The 25,795-nt window shown below is 39.1% G+C and overlaps 1 protein-coding gene across 2 annotated transcripts in view; it reads right to left on the bottom strand.

Moving 5' to 3' along the window:
- strip2 (striatin interacting protein 2) overlaps positions 1-23,344 on the bottom strand; it is a 31,377-nt gene extending 8,033 nt beyond the window's left edge. The window contains exons 1-13 of one of the 2 annotated variants that reach the window (XM_046872587.1): positions 23,201-23,344; positions 18,399-18,468; positions 17,540-17,614; positions 12,624-12,758; positions 12,329-12,449; positions 7,699-7,767; positions 7,111-7,217; positions 6,885-7,012; positions 5,724-5,912; positions 4,270-4,320; positions 1,437-1,669; positions 330-395; positions 73-136 (exon numbers count right to left, since the gene is read on the bottom strand). In XM_046872587.1, coding sequence (XP_046728543.1) covers positions 73-136; positions 330-395; positions 1,437-1,669; positions 4,270-4,320; positions 5,724-5,912; positions 6,885-7,012; positions 7,111-7,217; positions 7,699-7,767; positions 12,329-12,449; positions 12,624-12,758; positions 17,540-17,614; positions 18,399-18,468; positions 23,201-23,224 — 1,332 coding nt within the window. In that variant the 5' untranslated portion in view covers positions 23,225-23,344. The remainder of the gene's footprint in view (positions 1-72; positions 137-329; positions 396-1,436; positions 1,670-4,269; positions 4,321-5,723; positions 5,913-6,884; positions 7,013-7,110; positions 7,218-7,698; positions 7,768-12,328; positions 12,450-12,623; positions 12,759-17,539; positions 17,615-18,398; positions 18,469-23,200) is intronic. The other variant, XM_046872588.1, reaches the window with a different exon arrangement.
- Between the last annotated feature and the right edge of the window lie 2,451 nt (positions 23,345-25,795).

The raw sequence follows: 25,795 nt of genomic DNA, 5'->3' as shown, positions 1-25,795 counted from the left end.
TCTGAAAATGCAGTTTAATACTATTGCAAATATTTCAGTTATTCGTAATGAAAATACTCAAATGTGTGTTACCTGTTTAAGAGTCTTCACACTCTCGTGAATCGGTCTGGGCAAACCAACCAGCGTCTCTGTATCACTGCGAAAGTGATAAAAACCAATTCAGCAACAAAACCCAGTGTCCATGCAGCATGCCTCTAAATTACAGCATGCAGCATTGACGTGTGTAGCATTTATATCATTGTGATTATATTATTAACCCTGTTATTGTCAGGTCCTCATTAAGGGTAGGAGATAAGCTGAACTGAACAACGCTGTAAGATCACACTCACCTTCCCAAGGTAAAGCCTATAAACTTGTTCCTGCTGGTCTCTAGAAAATGCTCGATGTCTTTCTCTCTGTGGAGAAGAAAAGAAAAGAGGAAGGTCTTTAACAGTAAAAGGGCAAAAAGATGCATTTATGCCTGATTTAGAAAGTTTAGCCTATGTACAAATGCATGTGTGGTTTTTGCTGAGTGGCTGTTAAAGGAACCCTAATGCATGTATGGTCTGTATTTGTCAGGATTTAGTGTTTTATTACACCTGATACAAACAAGCTTCTCGCAAAAATACATATTTCAATACCCACTAGACATTTAAATGTTAAAGACACTCTGATTCAGACTCAAGTCTTTAAGTTTGCATTTGCATGTCTCACTAGTAAAACTATGGTGCACTGCGCTTAGACACACTAAGATTCTACATTCACTCCTGTGTAATTACCTCCTGAGCAGGTGAGTGTGCTTAGATTTTTCTTAATTTGTCCATTTGAAATGAAGAGCACATGTAAATAGGGACTGAATAAAAGTACTGACAATACTTGTCTGAGTAAAAATGCTAATTACAAGTTGGATTACAATTAGTTTTTTGTTATGTTATTCTTAACTGAATAAAATAAAAAAGATCACATCATAATCAACTTAATGTCTGAATATGACATTTTATTTCTACAAATCAGACCTTCTCTTGGTGTCACTGGTTGTTTACAGACAATACCTCATTACTATGCTAGACACTTAAAGCCTCATCAGTTGCCTTATATCACTCCTTCTCTCTGTCTCTGTCTTTCTCTCTCTCTCTTATATTCCCAGCCCACACTGTCAAGAATTATTCATGTCCCAGGTGCAGACTTTAGTAAGGTGGCTCCTTTTCAGAGTTGGCACAGTGACAGTTTAAAGCCTATCTTTAGCATACAGAATACACTAATGTGAATTTGTACTGACATTCTGATCCGATTAATCAACTACCTCATGTTCTCTTTAGCACTATTTAAAACAACACAGGGAATATACCTAATCAAAAAAAGGTAAAACCATTAGTAAAACCATTAGTGCATTTTCGGAAGTGCTATCACTACAGTGGAAAAGAAGGGTAAAGGTGGAGACGGAGTGTCTGCCTCACCGGACTTTAGGTGCCCAAGGTAGCCCTTTAGGGAAGTTTACTCTCTCAGTCGGAGGCCGGAGAGGGGGTGGAGGAGGAGGGGGCTGGATGATGACATCACGGTCGAGGGGGTCAACCTCACCCTCTATTCCACTGTCCACATCCTCTGCATCATCCTCCTCATCCCGAGCATCGTCGTTTTTAAAGGGGTCTCGCTCGTTATAGGTGTCCAGGCTGTCCTGCTTCACCAGAGGCTGCAGGACAGGAAGGATTTGTGTTGACCACCTTTGTACAATTTATACACCCTAAATAGTTTATATACACCCTGATGCTACATCTCTCTGTGAAGTACACCACCTAGAACTAAGGTATATGTTATAAATAATAATAAAATAAATAATGTTGATTAAATTCGCATAACTTATATAAACAATGTGTAAAAAATGTATACCTCCAGTTAAGTGTATGAAAATAGTCAATGTTTTCTTTGGATTATTACAAAAAGGTACCCTTTCACCAAAGATATTTATGAATTTTTCAGGCTTTGGTTAAATAATTGACCATTAATTAAACGTATTTTGGTAATGAACCAGTTACTGTAAATTTACAAATAATCAGGAAAGTATTCACAGTGCTTCACTTTTTCCACATTTTGTTGTTACAGCTTTAATCCGAAATATAATAATTCCATAATTTTCCTATTCTACAAACAATAACCCATAATGACAACATGAAAGCAGTTTGTTTGAATTGTCTGTAGACCTCTTAGACAGGATTGTATCGAGGCACAGATCTGGGGAAGAGGACAAAAATTTCTGCAGCATTGAAGGTCCCAATGAGCACAGTAGCTCCGCTAAACGGAAGAAGTTTGGAACCACCAGAAGTCTTCCTAGACTGGGCCACCCAGCCAAACTAAGCAATCAGGGGAGAAGGGCCTTAGTTAGGAAGGTGACCAAGAACCCAATGGGCACTCTGAAAGAGCTCCAACGTTTCTCTGTGAAGAGAGAAGAACCTTCCAGAAGAACAACAGTCTCTGCAGCATTCCACCAATCAGGCCTGTATGGTAGAGTGACCAGATGGAAGCCACTCCACAGAAAAAGACCAGGACAGACCGCTTGGAGTTTGCCTAAAGGCAACTGAAGGACTCTCAGACCATTAGAAACAAAATTATCTGGTGTGATGAAACAAAGATTGAACTCTTTGGCCTGAATGGCAAGCATCATGTCTGGCGGAAACCAGGCACCGCTCATCACCTGACGAATACCATCCCTACAATGAAGCATGGTGTGGCAGAATCATGCTGTGGGGATGTTTTTCAGTGGCAGGAACTGGGAGACTAGTCAGGATCGAGAAAAAAAGATGAATGCAGCAATGCACAGAGACATCCTTGATGAAAACCTGCTCCAGAGTGCTCTGGACCTCAGACTGTCCAACTGGAAAACGACCCTAAGCACACAGTCAAGATAACAACAGGACGACTCTGTGAATGTCCTTGAGTGGCCCAGACAGAACCCAGACAGAACTCAGACCTGATTGAACATGTCTGGACAGATCTGAAAATGGCTGTGCACCGATGATCCCTATCCAACCTGATGAAACTTGAGAGGTTCTGCAAAGAAGAATAGGATAAACTGCCCATAAATAGCATCATACTCAAAAAGACTTGAGGCTGTAATTTGGAATAAGGCTGTAACATAAAATGTGGAAAAAAGTGAAGCGCTGTGAATACTTTCCAGATGCACTGTACAAAATGTCGTTTGCTAAAAATACTTCAATAAATAATTACTGAACATTCCAAAATTTTTCCAATAACAGATTAAAAAGCTCATCAATCCAAGAAAACCGCTCGATGTGGTTTGGAGCCCTCAGAAGTCTGAGATGACCTTCTCATCCTGCTCCCACTATGACCTTCGCCAGGAACAGTGGATGAAATACAAACAAAATTAATGAAATATAACATCTTTATGTTAAAAATTATGTTTACAAAGCTTTGACTGGCAGATTACATAAGTTGCGGGATATCAACATTGAGAGAGACTAACATCAGGGTGATGCTTATAGCCACTATTTCCCTGCTAATGGAGTCACTTTCCCTTTTCCACATCATGTCTTATCTCACACCACAATTCTGAAATCCATCTTTCTAACAGATGGGATTTATTATGTCTTGGAACTCCTCAGGTTAGAATCCATCTCAGAGACTTACCAATCCACAGATCTCCGGGAGGAATTTGAACCCTTGATGTAGCCCAGCAAACTTTCAGCAAAGAAAAATTTCACACTAATTTTGTGCATTCCAGTGGTGCATGTTTCATTCAGGCACAAACAAATCAACAAGTTCCTTATCGCTAGTGCTGTTCAAATGGATGAATGGCAAAGTCCAGAGCAAGCATCAGGCATGGGTTGCATTAGTGGAACAGGTGTGTGTGTGTGTGTGTGTGTTCTTTTCCCCTCTAGTGTAATGCATGTGTGTGGTGGTCAGGTGGTTGTAGTGCTGTGGCTATGAATCAGCTATGACCGGCTGCTGCCTATGAAGAAAGCCATTCTGGTAGCTAGTCTGCTAGTGGGTGTGTATATTCATGAGTCTTAGGCCTAAAACGAAGTGGAGATGGACAGACATGAAAGTGAAGGACAGGACAGAGGCAGAGACGGATACAGATACAGAAAGAGAACTAAATGTCTGGCACATTTACTACACATTTCAGCCAGCCTTAAGCCTTATTAAGACCTCTCACCACTGAAGGCCTTCATTTATACTCAAAAGAGCAAACTGCAGTGAATGAGGGAGGACAGAGGAAGAGTGCAACAGCCCAAGACAGAGAAAATGCACACAAAAGGGGATCTGGGTAAAGACCTGCTTCTTGGCAAAGGGACTGTCTCCTTCCAAGCTATCAACAAAGGCACTCTGTAGGAACACAAGGAAGAAACGGGGATGAGCAATAAGAGAAAGCCAGAAAAAGACAGACAAAGAGAGGGTGAGACAGCAGAGAGACAGCAGGGTTGAAAGGTCAGAGAAGATGAGATCTAACAGGAATAAGGTCCTTTCATGTACGCTGTATACAAGGCAGACAGGGCAGTGAGTATGTTACAAGATTTCACTCACATCGCTGCACTGGGACTGCAGTGCTACTGCAATGTATAAATGATAATTCATTTAGTGCTGCAGTGTGAAAAAAACCAGCGTGTTGCCACTGGCGTGTGAATGTATGTACAGTCAATATAAGGATAATGCTGGTATGTTACATACAGCACACCAGGCATGCAGGGAGTGTGTGAGCTGAAGAACTTCATGATTAGTTCATTGGTTTGTAATTGCTAAAAAAGTAAATATAAAAAGCTGAAAAGTATGTGTGAATGTTTCATGTCTTTCCGATATAATTTTTTTAAACCTGTATTATCTTGTAACATTAGTCTATGTCACTCATGAGTCACGAAATGTTCAAGTTAATGTCAAAAATCTGTATTTCGCAGTCCACACTGCTCATGTTTCAAGATGAAGCAGATAAGAATTTCAAATTTTCTTTAACATTGAACCTGAACCTGAACTGAAACTGTGCTATACTTTGCGTACAGTAATTAGTCTACATACAATAACAGATGCTGATGTGCCATATTCCATAATAATCTAAGATTTGTTTTAAAGATTGTCATATTTGATTATTTTTTATTAACATGTTACCATAACATTATATATTTTTGTGCACGTTTCTGTTCACAAGCTTCAGAATTTGAGAGTTACAATCTGATTTTCTGTCTGTAATTCCATGTATAAGCATTTCAGTGCGCTAATTAACATAATGAGCTTTTGTTGAGCAAGATACAGTCACTGGATTGAATTGAAAGCCATGTTAACTTACAGCATTTGCAATCCTCTCTGAACCTTTAATATAGTGTAGAGCTGTGTAGATGTTTTAGGTTCTATAGTGTAAAAACGTGCTGTGTATATGTTCATTTATGGCATTTAACAAACATATTTTTTTTATCATAGGAGACCAGAAGTGGCATCTTGGTGGTATTGGGATTTCAAACTCAAGACCTTCAGATGCAAACTCCATCTAGTATATGTTTATAAGTAAGGTTCTCCTCTGTAAATATCCCTGTTCCCACTGTCAACTGAAAATGCTTTATAGAATCAGCAGTGTTATATTGGTTTTGAGGATACGTGTTTGGATTTAGTGTTCCAGGGAGGGTCAATATATTGACAGATACTTAAACATATGCAAATTCCTACATATTGTGTTCTGTGTGTGTGTGTGTGTGTGTGTGTGTGTGTGTGTGTGTGTGTGCATGTGTGTGTGTGTGTCATACCCTGCGACTCCTGCGTCCCCTTTTCTGCTGTTGCTGCTGTTCAATGAGCTCCATTGCAGTGGCTGGTGGTGAGGCTGCTCTCATGCTCCTGACCACCTTTATACTGTCCTCTGGGAGCGGCGGCAGACGCAGCTTCTCTCTCGCTTTAACCTTCATCTCCTGCAGCTCCTCGAAACCACCGAGAGTGAACTAAAATACACACACACACACACACACACACACACACACACACACACACACACAATTGAATGGAGATTTCTGTCACCATATCTGTCATAGCTGTCATTGATTCTGCCAGCATCGAGTCAGGATCATTGTAGTCATACAACAAATGCTAGGCAAGTGCGAATAAAGGCATGGATGTGCATGTTGTATTTGTTGTATTTTTCTGCAGAGTTTGAAAATTCGGTAAACTCTACAGATCCAGAAACAGTGCAAAAAGGGCTTTTAGTGTATAATATATATATATATATATATATATATACACACATTAATCATGGTTTCAAATGATTTCTGAGATGCTTTTCAGCTCACCATGGTTGTATGTGAGGTTGAAACAGTCTAGTCATTCTCATCTGATCTCACACATCAACAAGACATTTCTATATTTTTTTTTTTTTTGCACATGAGATGCTGTTGTGTGTGAAAATCCCAAGAGATCTGCAGTTATGAAACACTCAAACCAGCCCATCTGGTACTGACAACACAATTTTTTGATGTGAAAAATGAACTGAAGCCTGTATGATTTTTCATGCTGCCACATGACTGATTGATTGGATACTTTTACTGTTATGCAGATGTATGTGCTTTAAAAGAGGATAATGGAAGTGTGGTGTACATTCACAAAGTCGGGCTGTTGGGCATATGACGGGACCTTATTGTTTAATTATTTAGAAATAACTAAGATGACAAAGATGATACTAAGAAAACACAGAAACTAATGGCACATTTGAAATGTCTTCTTATTATTTGTTGATTTCTGAATATGAAACATTGTATAAAGGAACTTTACACATGAGACCTCTAAAATCATCGTACACAACTATCCGAGCTGTTTGAGTCGCTTCATAATATGATATTACTGTTTGTGACAGTAGTATTAACAGTAATTATATAAATAATTAGAATAGATACTGTGTATGTCTGTGTGTGGAGACTGACCAGTATGGTCTTCCACAACAGCAGTAGCACTTTCTTCATTGGGAAGTGGGGGGCGCTCATACTGCAGAACTTGGTTACCATGGTGAAGAGGAGAAGGGCAAAGGGCTCCCCATTGTAAAGTGGTGAACCTAATGATGTGGAAGGCAGGTTAATCATCTATTACAAGGTCAAACCCCCCAAACACACACACACTCACACACTCACACACTCTAACCCACAAACTCACTCAGCTCGTTTCTGAAGGACTCTCGAGCCTTTTGCCACTCCGGCTTTTCGTCTCCTGTTTCCACCCGGATCGTCTCTACCATCAGATACATGACGCTCAGTAGAACCCTGCCCAACACACATTTTAAAACAATTTTATTAATGTGTGTTAGTGTGTGTGTGTGTGTGTGTGTGTGTGTGTGTGTGTGTGTGTGTGTGTGTGTGTCATCAGAATTGACCCTGTGTCTTTAGCTTCCTAATTACCACAGTTAAAAAAGCAGCAGGTCTCTAATTCTAGCCCTTTTGCCCAGAGGGATTTCCCACTAAACATCTAATCAACTAGAGGAGTGATGACATTGGGATGAGAAGTGCAAGAAGAGGACAGCACTCAGAGATGAACTGACAGCTAAGGCTGGATTTAGCAAGCAATAATCTGAGCAGTCCTTGTTTCTGCACCCACAGGGCTCGGTCTAATAGAGTGGGGAGTGCAGAACTGAGGTCTGGATGAGATGCTGATTGAATGTGTGTGTGTGTGTTTCTGAGCATGTCTTTAGGAGAAGCTTCAGAAAGGTTAAATCATTGCTGAAATTGTTTCTGGAATGTTTCTCACCTGAGTTCAGTGCTGTCTGCCAGGGAGATGGCAGGTTTCCTGACAGCACTGCTACATGCCTGGTTATTGCTGTTTGAGTGAAACACACAAAAACAAAAGAAACCAAATATAGATGCAAACAGACTCTAAACATCTAACTATAAATCTTACATAAGTCCTGGGTCAGACAAAATGTCAGCATAATGTTATATTTGTATAGTGTCTTTCTTTCACATGCGTGCACGAGTGAGTTAAGAAATGTAATAACAAATACACACACATTACATAATACACATTAATTATTCATACTTTCAGAGAAAACGTTCACATTCAAAGCTCACTTATGAAACCTAAACATTGAAGCACAATGTGGTGTGATGCTGAATTTTACATCAGTGTACATCAGTTATATTACAACAATTAAAGGGGTTCATTTTCCAATAACAGTACATCCTTTACAAGGCTCTCTTATAAACCATCTAACACAATACAACCAACAAGGTTGTCTCTGCCAATAAGAACTCCAGTCCTTTTGTAAACTATTTCAGACAATTGACCTTACTGTGACCTTGATCTTGTTTGGATCAGTTCCAAAATCTAATCAGCTCATCTGTTTGTTACAGTGGTATTTTTTTCATATATTATACTATCCTACTTTAAATAATAAATATTTAACTATACATTATGTGAAATCCCACTATTAAACTTTCTCTACTCCTTCCAGAAATGTTAAACAAATATCTCTATGCAGAACCTTCACCATATTAGTGAACATACTCTATGTGTCTTGTGCAGAAACACATCATTTAATACATTCATTATTAGCCTTTACAAACTCTTCAGGACTGAGTTACTATATAAACAATAATGTAGTACAATATGCACTGTAATATAATCCTATGATTCTGTGCTGCAATTACTTTATCTACACCTTTTATACAGGATTTGAGAATTTTCCAGTGCTGTAGGATAACAGAAATAATGACGTTTATTGAATAACAACTAACAGTGAGTGTCTATAAATTGAGTGCCATTTAAAAGCACTCAGGATCTTTACAACATCCAGCTCAGTTCCACCTCCAGCATACCCGATTCCACTCGGTACCGAGGCCATGGTTCAGTGAGCAAAGCAGATCACTTCACAGAATCAAATCACATAGCAAGGCTGTGTTTTTTTTCTTTAATCACTAGCATAGTACATATTATTCAATGTGAAATCCCTGTATTTAATTATTTAAAAGTTCTCCTGCCTCTTTTATTTTCCTTTTTATGCTAACTGAATCACAGCTGAGGGAACAAGCAGAAATGAACAACATGTGCAGTCGAGTATTGCATGGTACAAATTCATAATCCCACATTTCATTTTGTGTGGTTAATAAATAACCATGGTTAATTTGGAGAAACGCTGAGACAAACGGGTCCCATGTCAAAGAATTGGTTCAGAAATCAGACACCTTTTCAATTCTTTTCCAAGTTTTTCCAAATTTTCCATGTCCCAAGTTTTCAACATCAAAGTCATATCATAATGTTTAAGACTTTATTACCCATAGTCAGTGAAATTGATGTTGATTTTACATTTCATAACCATGATCCTTGGTATGCTTACTGCATAAAGCATAGAAAAAATGCTGTTGTAGAATGTATATAGTAAACTATATGTTCACTGCAATGCTACAGTGGGGCAAAAAAGTATTTAGTCAGCCACCAATTGTGCAGGTTCTCCCACTTAAAGAGAAGAGAAGAGAAGAGAAGAGAAGAGAAGAGAAGAGAAGAGAAGAGAAGAGAAGAGAAGAGAAGAGAAGAGAAGAGAAGAGTGGGGTAAGAGTTTTTTTTGATCTGCGAGAGTGAAAGTTTATAGGACTGTGGTGAGACCTGCAATGTTGTATGGTTTAGAGACAGTGGCTTTGAGTAAAAGACAGGAGGTGGAGCTGGAGGGACAGCACATGTAGAACAAAGTGAGATAGGCCCGATTGAGATGGTTCTGACATGTGCAGAGGAGGGACATGGGGTATATCGGTTGGAGAATGCTGAGGATGGAGCCAGCAGGAAGGAGGAAAAGAGGAAGGCCAAAGAGGGAGTTCATGGATGTATTGAGGGAAGACATGCAGGTAGTTGGTTTAAAAGAGGCAGATGTAGAGGACAGGGGTGGTATGGAGACGGATGATCCGCTGTGGCGACCCCTAATGGGAGAAGCCGAAAGAAAATGTACTCTATATTGATATGTATATATACCTATTTTATCTTGATTTTTATTAAAATATAGAAGTATAAAATATAAAATATTGTAAAAGCTGGTTACAATAGTTAAAAAAAAAGGAGTTGTTTTGACTACACTGTGTGCTTGGGGTCATTTTTTTTTTGCCATAGCTTTAAAAGCATGCCAGTGTAAAAAGCATGCTAGCGTAAACAGCATACAGAACGTGCATTATTGTGCCATCTAATGGCTATGCATCCATTTATAACATCCTTCAATTTACATTTACAACCTCTTTTAACCTCTAATCACTCAGATGAGAAGGCCTGATTAATATGTGTCAGCACAAAAGTTCACACACAGCTGTTCCCCTACTGCAGTTTGAGTTGACAGCCAGAGAAGCTAAATAATAATAACAAGCTTGGATGCAGAGCACATTAATACAAGGGCAACTTGTTTTTGAACTGCACTCCAAGCCACTTATCCACAGCAAAAATGGACGAAGAAGGAGAGAGGGAGAGAATGCAATATTTAAATGTTAATCCCTTCCGCTCAACTCGATTTGAATTTTGAATACCATGAAGCGATTATAAGGCAATTCTTTATTTGGCTTTGCAGATCTCAAGGCTTTCATCTTTCCTGATAACACTGATAACATTCATTCTTCATTCTTGATAACATTTCTCCTTTTTGATAAACACTTACCTGATGTTTTGTGCACTGGTGCAACTAAGAATTTTTTTTCCCCTATTACTCAGTTATAATACCACAGCAGGACCAGACATGCTATCAATCTGACTGAACAAAAATAGCCATCCTACAGGAGCACCATAGCAGTGTGTAACAAACCCATTTCAAAGCAAAGCCGAACACCACTGAGATTGAATCACTGCACAGTGAATGACTGCGGCAGGACAGGAGAGGTGTCTCATTAGGGCAGGCCTAGGGAGAGCCGCACACACTAATACAGCACCAGTAGCAGCCAGGACATGACAGCTGTTTCCAGCCTGTTTCCTCAGGAGACTCGCAGGAAGTGAGGGGTAAAAATAGATCTGGCTTCCCCGCCACAGAGAGCAGAGGTTCTTAGGTCCTCGGGCGTCACGCTGAGCGTTTCTGTCGTGTCCTCAAGTAAAGTATTTAAGCTCATGTCACTTTGCTACAACACAGTGCTCAAGTGCAAATTAGAGTAAACGGTAAAAATATGACCCAAGCTCTCAGTGGCCCTTTCCTAAATATATAAATGTCACAAAAATTCTGTCTTAACAAAAAGTCGACTGTTACTTTCAACAAATAATAATTTAAGCAAAATGCTTAATTAGCTATTAGACAATGTAGAATGTAAAATTTACATTTATAGTTCGGGGGGGTTTGAAAAGGGGGATACTTTTACTTCACACATCAATTTGAAATCACTGTCAAGGTTAGAACTAGGTCATGGCTAATTGTAACTTTAACATTTATCTCTGTTTGATAGTGTGTCTAATTTTAGCAGTCAGCAGTCATAGACACAAACACAAATGCAAATGCTGTGTCACGTTCTGTGTGGAGTTCTTACATGCAATGCATTACGTACTATTTAATTTTTCTTCTACCATCTGGAAGGAAAGTAGTTCTACAAATCACCAGTAATGTCCTTCCCCTCTCTATGAATTTAACAGATTTAACCTCCTCAGTATTTAAACATAATATTCAACGTTTTGGTACACAATGGAGCAATATACAAGGGGTGTTCAAGTCAACCCGGGACTTAGTTTACAGATATAAAAATGGACACTAGACAGTTCTACACGCAATAGTAAGCGACTATTGTGTCCTATCACTCATAAGCGGCACACGTTATGGGAAATTCCAGAAAACATCAATATAGATGACAGATAACAGCATCATTTCGTGTGAGGATGGAACGAATCTTTCCAGGCGTTAGTTAAACACTGGGATAAGTGTATAAATGCAGGATAGTATGTTGAAAAATAAATGCAATTTTCACTTCTTGAATTTTGAAGAATAATTTATAACTGCATTTTTAAAGTTATTAAAGTAATTGTATTTGTAAGTGCAGTGATTTATTACCATTCCCTGTGCATCAGTTATCCAAAAGAGTATGACCTTAACTTCTGATGTTAGTGATTTTGAATAAGAATATACTAACACAAGCCAAAAGGAGAGCCATGAAGGAATGAAGAAACAAGCTGAATTACAAATGCAATCATGTATGGTCATAAATTTGACTTTGGAAAAAATTAGACGGAAGTGAATATTTGTGGAGCAGTAAAATACAATGAGAAATTAAAAAAGGAACAGATACATAAAGGATAGCTGATAAAAATATAAACATATGTCAATGTTTAAGGCTTAAATAGCTTTATGTTTACAAATTAGACACTCCACCTTTAAAATCTGCACATATGTACATGCTTACAAATACACACACACAAAATCTAAGAAGAGAAGACTCACTCAATCTCCATGCTGAGCAGCTCCAGCAGCGCAGTGAAGATGCCCATTTCATAAAGCAGAAAGACATTGTGTCGTGACCAGTGAAGAACATCCACTTCTGTGTTACACTCATCAAACGCCCCTTTATAGACACACATTCACACACAAAAGAGTATTTAGGAATTTGGTTATGTCTGTCACACACATCTGTCTTTACAGTCTCTATCCTACAAGTGTATAATATATAAAAATATAATACTATATAAATATACTGTGTGTGTGTGTGTGTGTGTGTGTGTGTGTGTGTGTGTAGTACCCTGAGCTAGGTAGAGTATAGCCCGAGCCACTTTGAGTCTCCTGTCTCTGTCTGTGACCTCGAGAGCATCCAGCAGTTGCATGATATATGCCCTCTGTTCATCCACACTCAGCTCTAACCATCTCCTGCTCTTCACTGACGCACACATACAAAGAGAGATAAAAAGTGTGTGTGTGTGTGTGTGTGTGTGTGTGTGTGTGTGTGTGTGTGTGTGTGTGTGTGTGAGAGAGAGAGAGAGAGAGAGAGAGAGAGAGAGAGAGAGAGAGACAGAGAGAGAGTGAGTGAATACACACATATTCAAATAGACTCCACTCTCACTGTTGCTCAATAACTCCTTTTTCCTGTTTGATCGAATCCACAAGTTATTGCACTGCAAATCTTAAATGCTGATTCTCTGCATAACTTTATCTCAACATGACACATTTCTCAAGTGGTTAGAGATTTAAAAGGAGAAAGACTTTTTTGCAGAGTCAACCAATTTAAAAAGAAGGGCAAAGTGGATCTGACAGGTGAAGTGGCAAAGGAGCAAACAGTCAAGCTGTTGAGCGAGAAAAAGGGAGTGCGAGCAAACACAAAAGCACTGCAAGGTCTTACAAGGTGATCTAAGCTTATACACACAGTAAAGAGATAAACCCATGGGAAAACCAACATGAGCAACAACACTGTGCACTCATGTGCTTAGATCAGTATAAACACACGTGCCACCTTTGACACAAATAATGTATATATGTATTAAATGTATTAAATACGTATAGTTGTCTAGTCTTTGTAAAGTTTTTGTAATGCTCAAGCGCATTTGTAACCTAATCAGTATTTTACCGCTTTCAGAATGTCTGCCGGATTTGTGTGATTTTCATTAAACACATCTTTCCTCAGTAAATATACTACTGATGTGAAAAGTGTTCATGTAATTATGGAGAAAAGAAGATGTATTTTATTTAAAGTCATTAAGCTACAAATCAGCATATTTCTCTCTCTCTCTTTTTCTCTCTCTCTCTCTCTCTCTCTCTCACACACACACACACACACACACACACACACACACACACACACACACACACTAGGGATGGTAAGATTCCCCAATTTGCATTGGTGCATCTGCATAAAAATTAGCGATGCATCAATTTTAAAGTGTGCATTGGATAAGTTGCCATTTGTATCATAATGCATCGTTTTCAACATATTTGCGACGGTAAAAATCTTTTTATTTATATATAATTATAAGCAGTGTTGGGGGTAACGCGTTACAAGTAACGTGCGTTACGTAATAATATTACTTTTCTGGAGTAACGAGTAAAGTAGCGCGTTTATAAATTTACACATTAATATCTGAGTTACTTTTTAAAAAAGTAATGCGAGTTACTTTACAGTTAAATTATTTTGCATAAAAAAATGTATGAATTAAAATGAACGTGGTCACTTAGAATCGCGCACTCAAAGGTGCGAGCCGCGGGAACAGAAGCTGGTCAGAAGCGGAGATGGCAAACCAGAGCATTACATTACTGTGATGGAAGTATTCTTATTATTTTAAAATAGTCGAGAACAAGGAGAAAGGAATAATGGTTAAATGTAGATTATGTGTTGGTGAAAAGCTCTTGTCAACTGCAAAAAATACCACTTAAAAAAAAACAAAACATCTGCATGCAAAGCACAGCACTACAGGTGTGTGTGTGTGTGTGTGTGTGTGTGTGTGTGTGTGTGTGTGTGTGTGTGTGTGTGTGTGTGTGTGTGTGTGTGTGTATGTGTGTGTGTGTGTGTGTGTGTGTGTGTATAATGTTGAATATATGCACCATTATGCAATGTTGCATATATGGAAATGGAGACAGAAATATAGAAAACCTTTGCCGACTTTCCACCACTGCAGATCTATTGACTGCTCAGAATAAAAGTTCTCCGTGGGAAACACATGTACGATGCCATCACAGCGGAGATAGAGAGCAAATTCACAGCTCATTTGCTCTTTGTGGGAAGATAAACTGCCACGGTCACTGATAATAGCGCAAACGTTGTAAAAGCGTTCAGAATGTTTCAAGCTGATGATGAAGCAGAGAATGATGTAGACGAGGACGAGGTCATATTTACGGAATTGCACGATGTTTTGCGAGATGACAGCGAAAGGTATGTTCTCCCTCCACATCACCGGTGTGCAGCCCACACATGTCTTTTGCCCTAATATAACTTATTTCTTAATGGCAATTATCTATATTACACCTGTTACACCTGTAAGGCGTGAAAGAGATACAAGTAACGCAAAAGTAACGCAAAATAATATACCGCGTTACTTTCCATAAAAAGTAACTAAGTAACGTAATTAGTTACTTTTTTGGGGAGTAACTCGATATTGTAATGCGTTACTTTTAAAAGTAACGTTTCCCAAAACTGATTATAAGTATATGCACTATATTTTTATCAGTTACAAAGTGACCAATAATTTGTGGCCAATATTTTATGAGTAGATTAATTTCTCACTAAACTGTTTCTCAAGTGCATTCTCTCAGTACCATTGATGCTACGTGAATATGACGTATCACAACACAACAGAGACTGAGGCGTGTCCTGAGAGCCACTTAGAATATTGATTAACATGGTAGAGGCAGAGCTGCATTTTCCTGCAGGCAGAGCAGGAAAAGATTGTCTGCTTTTATTTAAAGTTTTTTTTTTTTTTCTTTTCACTACAAAGGCATCTTTGTGAAAGGGCCATAATTACAATTTTATAAATCAATTTCAATATTTATTATACATAAAAACAAAAAGCATGAAGATTATCATGTAAGCATGAAGATGACTAGTACCAACAGTCCTGCAAGGATGTATAAAGCAATACTGGAGTACTCATATATATATATAAAGTAATTCTCAAAGTAAATACACTCTTTCCCCCACCCGTTATCATTAAATAATTAACTGAAAGTCATGTGTGATATATATGACACTCTCACAACATATAAGGTCATTGGCTGAACCTACACAGTTTGTGGGTACAGCATTTCCAGTCTGGCCACAGTTATACATGTCATTATACACTCACCGGCCACTTTATTAGGTCCAACTGCTCGTTAACACAAATTTCCAATCAGCCAATCACATGGCAGCAACTCAATGCATTTAGGCATGTAGACATGGTCAAGACGATCTGCTGCAGGTTAAACCGAGCGTCAGAATGGGGAAGAAATGTGATTTAAGTGACTTTAAACGTGGCATGGTTGTTGGTGCCAGACGGGCTGGTCTGAGTATTTCAGAAACTGCTGATCTACTGGTATTTTCACGCACAACCATCTCTAGGGTTTACAGAGAATGGTCCGAAAAAGAGAAAATATCCAGTGAGCGGCAGTTCTGTGGGCACAAATGCCTTGTTGATGCCAGAGGTCAGAGGAGAATGGCCAGACTGGTTCAAGCTGATAGAAAAGCAACAGTAACTCGAATAACCACTCAATACATCCGAGGTATGCAGAAGAGCATCTCTGAACTCGCAACACGTTGAACCTTGAGGCAGATGGGCTACAGCAGCAGAAGACCACACCGGGTGCCACTCCTGACAGCTAAGAACAGGAAACTGAGGCTACAATTCGCACAGGCTCACCAAAATTGGACAATAAAAAATTGGAAAAACGTTGCCTGGTCTGATGAGTCTCGATTTCTGCTGCGACATTCGGATGGTAGGGTCAGAATTTGGCGTCAACAACATGAAAGCATGGATCCATCCTGCCTTGTATCAACGGTTCAGGCTAGTAGTGGTGGTGTAATGGTGTGGGGGATATTTTCTTGGCACACTTTGGGCCCATTAGTACCAATTGAGTATCATGTCAATTCCACAGCCTACCTGGGTATTGTTGCTGACCATGTCCATCCCTTTATGACCACAGTGTACCCATCTTCAGATGACTACTTCCAGCAGGATAACGCGCCATGTCATAAAGCGCGAATCATCTCAGACTGGTTTCTTGAACATGAAAATGAGTTAACTGTACACAAATGGCCTCCACAGTCACCAGATATCAATCCAATAAAGCACCTTTGGGATGTGGTGGAACGGGAGATTCGCATCATGGATGTGCAGCTGAAAAATCTGCAGCAACTGCGTGATGCTATCATGTCAATATGGACCAAAATCTCTGAGGAATGTTTCCAGTACCTTGTTGAATCTATGCCACGAAGGATTAAGGCAATTCTGAAGGCAATAGGGGGTCCAACCCGGTACTAGTAAGGTGTACCTAATAAAGTGGCCGGTGAGTGTATAATACTCTGTGGGCATTAGATCCTCTAAAATTTGAAATATTATCCTGTGAACCCAATATGTTAATTTGTGTTTACACCTTATTAAACACTACCCACCACTTTATTTCAGAGTCTAAGTATGTTAAAGCCAACATACTACAGGACAGTACAGTCTGTCTACACAAAACTGACCAGATTGGACCACAAACTGTGTAGGTTGAGCCCATGACCTAATATGTTGTGGAAGTGTCATAAGTATAAGAGCTGAATAAACACAACATTGTCCTCTTCATACAGCATGAAGCATAGTGAGCTGTACTTTGTTAAGTCTCTGGGCTCTATGTACTTTCCTGCAGTGTTTACCTTACGCACACACAAGTGCACATGTACTCACATACACAGGAACTGTATCATTATGCTGACAGTTCATTTCTCTCTCTCTCTTTCTTGGGAGCTTTCAATTAATCAGCTCCTTCCATCTCCCTCTCGGTTCACACACTTTACTGTGTGTGAATAAGCTCTTCTCATATAGCACACTTTCTCTGTAAAAAGCTACCATCCCACCACAGAAACCAGCCACATTGATGGCACATGCACAAAAACATACACAAACATGAACACACAAACGTCCACAGCTGAAGCAAACTGCGAAGGTTCACATGACACTGCAACTGAACAAGACGTGATAGACGTGACAATACCGTGACTCCTAAAATCCTCTTCAAAGCAGTCCCTGTTCAGACCGAACTCAGGCTCCTCAGTGTAACTGTACAGCTCTGAAAGAGAAAAAAATAGTGGTACAGCAGGTCCAACATGTAGAAAAAAATTGTGCTGAATGTTATCACCATGCAGGATTTTTTAAATGGCTTAATGCAGAGCACAGCATGGTCATAAACCCTTTTAGCTTTACTTCATTTGCATAAGCCTGTGTTTCCTATGATTTTAATGTGCTATTGCGTGGCATAGTGGGTTTCTGTCCCATAGCTCATTCAATCCAAAGCTCTATGTCTGAGTTTCTTCTGGGTTCTCTGGTTTTCTTCCACCTCTTTAAAATGTCTGTTTGGTGACTATAGTGCAGTAGTTTTCCCCTTGGCATAAACAAGTAATCATGTGTGTTTATGTCCGATGCCTTGCAAAGAACTGGTATCTGGTTCAGTGTGCTTTGCCTCTAATGCAACTCTGACCTGAATAAAGCACATTTTAAAGATGAACAAATGTGGCAGGAACAATAACTAAAGATAAACACTGATCTACATAGAAAATAAAAGAACAAGCAACGATCAAGACAACAAACAATGAATGATAAAATTAAACAATCCAACTTGGCAAACAGAGGTGTTTCATAAGAGGAAAATATATTAAAAAATCTCACTTAATCATAAACAAAGACGAGGTAGAAGGTGGATGGATGTAAAATAGGTTCAATGGTCTATAAATTAGTGTATAACGTTAGCAAGTCTATACTGTCACAATAACCATACGGTCCTTTGAAGTTCCTGTGACACGTGTGTGTGTGTGTGTGTGTGTGTGTGTGTGTGTGTGTGTGTGTGTGTGTGTCACCTGAGAGTTCAGCAGTCAGGCTATCAGTGTCCCCATACTCAAACTCCAGATTGGGGGATTCCATAGAACCCTGAAGAAACGAACAAAACATACTTCATGAGCTCTGAAACGAAAACACACACTGAGCAGCCTGGATAGCTTACAAGTCTGAAACACACTCTTCAGGTTCTGCCACTATTTCCCCTCACTCTGAGGCTTTTACCAGCACTGTTTTTTTGTGTGATTATGCAAATAGGAGGATCTGTGAGTAGAGGAAGTTGCGAGAGGCATTTCTAAGGAAACTGGAGGGAATACACAGAGAAATACTCTACGTTTCTGGGAGTAGACTAACCGTCATTTCCATCCAATGATCTACATACTGAGTCTGAGTCAGGAATTACATTATAGGTTAGTGTTGTGCAAGCACACACTCATTTAGAACATATCCACAGAGCCAGAAGGAAATCACATATACACGAAGACTGAAACATGTATCTACTTGCTTTTTAATTCGTGTACAATAGCAAAAAACACAGACTGCTTAATGCTAGTATTTCTAGTCTTGAAAGCTGAATAAACAAACAGATCTTTTTCATCCACTACATTTTCTTGATTTTGTCTACATGATAGCAGACTGACTCACTCAAAAAAGTGTTACAACTTGACATTAAATGCAGCTTGAGATGTCACACTCCTTTTGAAACCAAGAGTCAATATCCAGACAGTAACCCTTTACAATAAAGACAAACAGTGCATCACTGTTCTAATATCCCTCTTGCCTCAACCTCAGCAGCCACATCTACTACAGACTAAAAACACAGGATTTCCAAGTATTTCTTTAACTTTTGTAGTCTTCCCTTCTGTCGTTGCTTGATTGTGATTATATTTCAAAGCACTTGCCTTAGACTGTGGCAGAGAATCGGTTTATTTTATCACATTTGCCTTACATTGTCCTAGACTTTGTCCTCTTTCCAGAACACATCCCCATGGCAGAAAACCTGTTTTCCTTTAATCACATGCTGATACCTGATGCTCCATCCATAAATGGCAAATAACCATCTACTTACAAAAACAGAAACGATAATGTACTTAAAGAGGTACATCAACTCAAACCTGTGGTGTGCTTTGCAGCAGAAGTATTGTCAAAACAGCTATTTCAGGCGATGAAGCAACACTTTTTGACCAATCAGATTTGAGATTTAGTTTAGATTTACCTTTAGTATTATGTTATTGGTGATTCATGTGTTCAAATTATTGTGTAAAAGAAGCTGTTCCAGTAAAACTAGCTTTAACTGTGTTTTTTTCCCATGTTTTTATTTTCATGTCAAATTTACAACATCAGTATATGCAGAATTTTAGATGCCATTCTGCATTAAACCTCTCCAGGCATAAAATGTCCCCTCTGACTGCAATCAACTCTGTCTAGGTCCAGTTCTGTTATCCATGTGGAACAGATTTTTTTGCGAGCAAGGTATAAAGTTAATGAGATATACATATATACAAATAACCAAAAATATGTGGTCCATCCAATTGGTTCTTCAACACACTTTTGCTACACTTTGAAAGGACACAATTATATAGATCACTTAAACTAGTCAGCCCAAACCTGTTCTAGCATAACAAAGCCCCTATGCACAAAGTAAGCTCCATGAAGACATGGTTTGTTTACATTTACACCATTTGGCAAACACCCTTATTCAGTGAGACTTACAATCGAGCATTTGAGGGTTAAGGTCCTTGCTCAAGAGCCCAGCAGTGGCAGCTTGTTGGTGCTGGGATTTGAACTTGTAACCTTCTGAACCAGAGTCCAATTCTTAACTGCTGAGCTACCACGTTGAGTGAAAAAACTATTAGATTAGAGTAAATATTAGAACTATATATATATATATATATAGCTTGAAAAAAGTGTTAATTGTGTTAACAGGACCCTATAAGCTCATAAGCATTTTGTAAGCAAGAGCATCATTTCTGAATTCATTACGGTTTCAACTATATTTAAATGTTATTCTATTCTAGAATTGTGGTTTCTGTGTGGTACCATTCACACAAATCTCATGGTGATCTTCAGGCTGTTCATCTTTAGTGGCCATGAATGAGTGGAATGAGTGATTTATTTATTTATTTTTTTTCTTGTGGATGAATGAGCACAAATCCCTCAAGTAGCACTCCATAATCTAATAACAACTATAGGGGGAATAAATCTGGGATATGTCATCAAGCACATAAAGCTGTGATGTTCGGGTGTACATATACTTTTGGGCTATATAGTGTACATCTTTATTCTACAGGAAAAGCTTTAATATATATATATATATATATATATATATATATATATATATATATATATATATATAAATAGAGAGAGAGAGAGAGAGAGAGAGAGAGAGAGTATGCATAGGTACACAGTATGTATTACCTCCTTTTGCATCTCTTACACAGATGTGGTTGGGTGTTTGAGAGCATGTTTTCTGATTGTTAATTGCACCACACCTTGCCAGGGATCTGGACAGTATCAGCAGCGTGAACGCGACATCCCTTCTCCCCACACTGTTCCCAGCATGCTGTGTTACTCACTCAACCACCCACGGCTTATATCTTAGAACAAGCACGTCCCAATTAGGGAGAAAATATGTGTATATTTTTGCACAGCTCTAACTGAGCAAACAGGGACTGAAGTAGGTGTAACACAGACATATACAACACACACACACGCAAACACACACACACACACACACACAAATTTTTATAGAGAGTGGTGCTTATTTTGGTCTTCAGGAGCAGATGGCACTGAGAGCCAGAGAAGAAAGCTCTGGCTGAGAGGAGCGAGGAAATGCACGGTTTTCCTCTCAGACATGTTTCCATAAGGATGCTCCCTGTGTGTCACCGTCAAGTATTCTCTTAATAAGAGCCTCCAATCCATACGCCTAATTTAAGAGACTACAGACAGATCAATAGCACTACGAGAATGTGAGACGAACCATGGACAAAATATCATTAGCGCATGTCAAATACCGGCAATTGCAAAGAAATAAAAAGGCAGTACATCACAGTACCATTCAGCTGCATGTGCAATGAAATTCCACAGTCTGTAGCCGGGTCTAAACTTGGATCACACTTCTCAATCAGATCTCAAAACAGCAGCTGAGAGTAACGCAAGTACAGAGGCATCGGGCTCTAAGAACAGCACTACCAACCCCCTTCTTTATTTTCCATAAATACCAAACATCAACAGCACAAATACACACATCAGCAACAGCATTGGTCTGCATCCAAAGGCTCAATGATCCTATTCCTTCAGTAATATTCCATCATATGTGACCTCTGAAAAGGATGCAATCAGTCCTATTTATAGGAGTCTAGGGATTAGTCTATTCTGCAGCAGCAAGTATAATTTAGTCAGTGGGTTTGATGGGAGGAATCCATAAATGTGTTATGTATTTACATTCAAATCCCTTTTGCACTGTATGAGAAAGTCAAGCGTGAAGGGTCAGAACTCTCCAACTCCTTTAGAGCCCTCATCCTGTATCTTCATCTGAAATGGTGGAGGGAGAACTGCTGCTATTTCTTTAAGGAAAAACATTGCGTGAGCTCAGGAACACAGGAGGTGATGCAAAAATACACCATGTACGCAGAGACTCATATCTAAAGAGCTACTGGCATGTTTTTCGGGGGGTCTGAGGAAGCCGAAGAACCTGGATGAAGCCGACACAGACACAAGGAAAACATGAAACTTCACAAAGACAGTAACCCAAGCTCAGGAGACCCCTGGAGCTGCGAAGTATCAGCACTACCTGTTCCAGTACAATACGATCCACCATTATAATAATAATTATTATTATGCTTCTGATTTTTGATCAATCAAATTCATGAATTAAATTATTTAAAAAATATTTCAGTATAGATTTTTGGTAAGTAGTAATAAATAAAGGCACCACGCTGGCACAGCAAGTCGCATTGCCTCCTCACATCTCCAGAGTCCCAGGTTCAGTCCTTAGTTAATCTGTGGAGATTTACATGTTCTCTTAATGCTCACCTGTGTTTCCTTTGGATTCCCTAGTCTCCTCATGGAAGTGGGCTGGTGTACCATTCGAGATGTATACCATACCTATGCTGATAGGTTCTGGATCCTCTGCAACCATGACCAGGATATTGAAAATGAATGAATGAATTAATCTAACCCTAATCATTCTACAGGAAGAGATAAAGCCTGTGCTCTCATGTAAAAGCTTTATCCTATGGAGAATTCCTTCACCGAGTCACAGGAGGTTACTAAATGATGTGCTGTAAAGGCATTCGAGTGTTTCAGACATCCAGGCTTGACCTTGTAATGTAGTGGAGAGGGGCTTTCAATGTAAACACAGTGACTCTGACCATGAAAGAGCAGTGACTGAATACTGAATGAAGAAGCTGCCAAATCAATGAATACATTCTGCAGATACACACCAATGTATCTAGAGGTACATTACACCTGGCAGTAAAGATGGTTCTAATAAAAACATATTGATTTTACGCAGTAGGGTTGGACAGACAGGCTCAATGAATGGGTCCCACATGACCCTACTGAAGTCCCGCAGTCCCACCATCGTTCATCTCCACTGGAAAATGTGAGATATTAATAGCGCTCACACGCCGTGTCGCCAAAATAAGAAGTCGAGCTGCATCCGTAGTGGAGCAAGGGCATTTAAAGCTGCCCCAGCAACAACCACCAACACACACACACACACACACACACACACACACACGTCCCGATTCTGCTGATTCCTGATCCACTCCTGCGTGCACCGCGGAATAGGTTGGTGATAAGGTATAAAATAGACACGTACCTCCATGTCGTCCGACTGCTGCATGGCTCGTGCGTGCGTGCGTGCGTCTCCGTGTCCCCGCGTCTAAGTGCGTCTCCGCGATCCGTTTCTTCTACGCGCGGACCTTCACACTGACCTGCGACACCGCCGCCTGCCAACTTCAGAAATCCGCGACGCTCTGATTGGATGTCGGGGCGGCAAGTGGGCGGGGATTTACTTACTATCTATCTATCTATCTATCTATCTATCTATCTATCTATCTATCTATCTATCTATCTATCTATGAATAAATGTGCTATTAAACCAGGTTAAAGTTTTAGGGTTTACATTTTAAAAATATTTACATTATACACCATATACACTATATTGCCAAAAGTTTGTGGACACCTTGTCATTAGTATGGGATGTGCTTTTTGAGCATCGCATTCCACATTTAGTCTCATTTTGCTCTTATAATTCTTATAATATAATAATATAATAAGTATGGAAACCTTGCATTTAGAAGCACTTGGAAAGGCACATTTGGCCATTATCTATTTTTATGTGTCATCATGGTTTAATTAAAACACGACTGAAATACAACAGCGCTGTAGAATTCTCTTATCTGATTGGTCAGATGATGTTGATTAGGTATCTCTAACAGCAGCTCTGCTGGTGCTGTAGTTCAAATCACAGGTTTATATAAATAGACAGAAGTCCAAAAGGAATATTGGCACAGGTGGACCACTGCATTAACCTTTAATTAGGTCAGCTTTGTTTACAACATCAGAGCTTGAAAAACACTGATTCTGGCTCTGAGCCTGTCCACACAGAGTATAGCACATTTGAATGGTTTCCCTTCTGTAACACACGTACTGGCATGACTTGCAACCTAAACAAAACACCAGCTATAAGTTGTAAAAGATTTAGGGTCTTGTCTGTAGGATATTTACCAGACACATTTTATTACATTAGAAAGGAAACTAAATGTTTTGTTTATTTCAGAAAAAATGATTGTCAGGTTTCACATTTACAGTTAGGACCATCTTACAAAATGATCTGGAAATAACCTTTAAATATTATTAAACAGAACTATTTCACATTAGGATTATTCAGGATTGTTGAAGGTCCCACCTGACTCAGGCGAGGGCCTTCCATGTTTGTCCATCTATTATGGCAGCATGTAAAATGGTGATAAAAGTGATATTGGATGAGTTGGACCTGATTGTCCAGTAGAGCTCAGTAGAGCTAAGTAAGTTTACTAGCCTTGGTGAAGCAGCCACTTCTGAATTTCTAAATGAATTTCATTGTAAATGTTTGTTTTTATAATCCACAGCTTTTGAATATAATTTGTGGAAAGTGACTGAAATAAATGTGGTGGAAATTAGCTTTCTCTGCAGGATTGCTTCACTTTACTCTCTTTGACTGAATGAGGAGCTTGGCAAGGCCAAGAGAATCATGGAATAGAAGCATACAGAGAGGATGTGCTTTTAGTACCTTATAAAGGCAGTCTTGGGGGTCTATAGTAGAGCTATATCAGGAAAATCCTACTTGACTGAGACCCTGGGTTCAGCACTGCTTGAGAGTATTCATCACAGTTGTCTTGGAAACATCTGGAGATCTGGGAAGCAAGACCAAACAGATTTTGTGATCTTCAAAGCCTGATGAATAAAAGTGCAGAGGACATGAATGAAAGAACTGAACGAAGATCTGGATGATCTGGAGAAATTCTGAAATCTTAGGGTAGAACATAAAATGCTCCTTTACTGAATTATGTCTAATGTACAGTATTTTTAAGGACATTTTCACATGATCAGACTAGATTTATACATACACTCATTGTTAGTAAGGAACAAATAACTAAGAAGGATGAAGAATGAAAACCAAATGTGCTGTTAATTCCATCTTAATACACATGTACTACACAATAGACTGAGATGTAACCTAAGGTGGTGTTATTTTACTGAAGCAATTGATCACTTCATACATTTATGTGGTTTTTGAACATCCCTTTTCATATTTAGTCCCTATTTTCTGGTATAATAACCTCCACTCTTTTGGGAAGATGTTTCACTTGATTTTAGTAAAGTCACTTAGCAGAGGTTGGAACTAACAAAGTACAAATACTTCGTTAAAGTACTTAAGTAGATTTTTCTGGTATCAGTACTTTACTTCACTATTTATATACAACATATATCTGTACTTTTGACTTTCTCAATTTTCAAAACAGGCTCATTACATTAGTTATAATCTATTTGGTGAAATGTCAATTTTTCCCTTCTCATTGCACGCCGTTTTCAGTCCATCAACCTATTTCCTGTCATTGCGCAGATTTTTCAATCCACTAGTGTATCATTTCCTGGCTCTCACACACCACAGACGCAGGCCAGATTACGAAGTAAACAACGAGCGTGGCAGAAGGCAGTAGGAAGTATGGGGTTAACGTGGATGAAACAGAGGGAGTCAGTGATGTAAACATGAGTGAGAACAGAAACATTCCTGATCACCATCATCTTTTCTCTGGTTGTGTTCTATATGGTGGATGCTCAGCCTGGATACATTCATCGAGTAACAAAATGTTTGATTTGATTTGTGTTTATATATAAAATTAAGGCTGTCAAAATGCTAATTAATTTT

The sequence above is a fragment of the Silurus meridionalis genome, chromosome 18, assembly GCF_014805685.1.
Source record: "Silurus meridionalis isolate SWU-2019-XX chromosome 18, ASM1480568v1, whole genome shotgun sequence".
NCBI classification, from domain to species: Eukaryota; Metazoa; Chordata; class Actinopteri; order Siluriformes; family Siluridae; genus Silurus; species Silurus meridionalis.
This window is presented reverse-complemented; position numbering and strand designations above follow the sequence as displayed.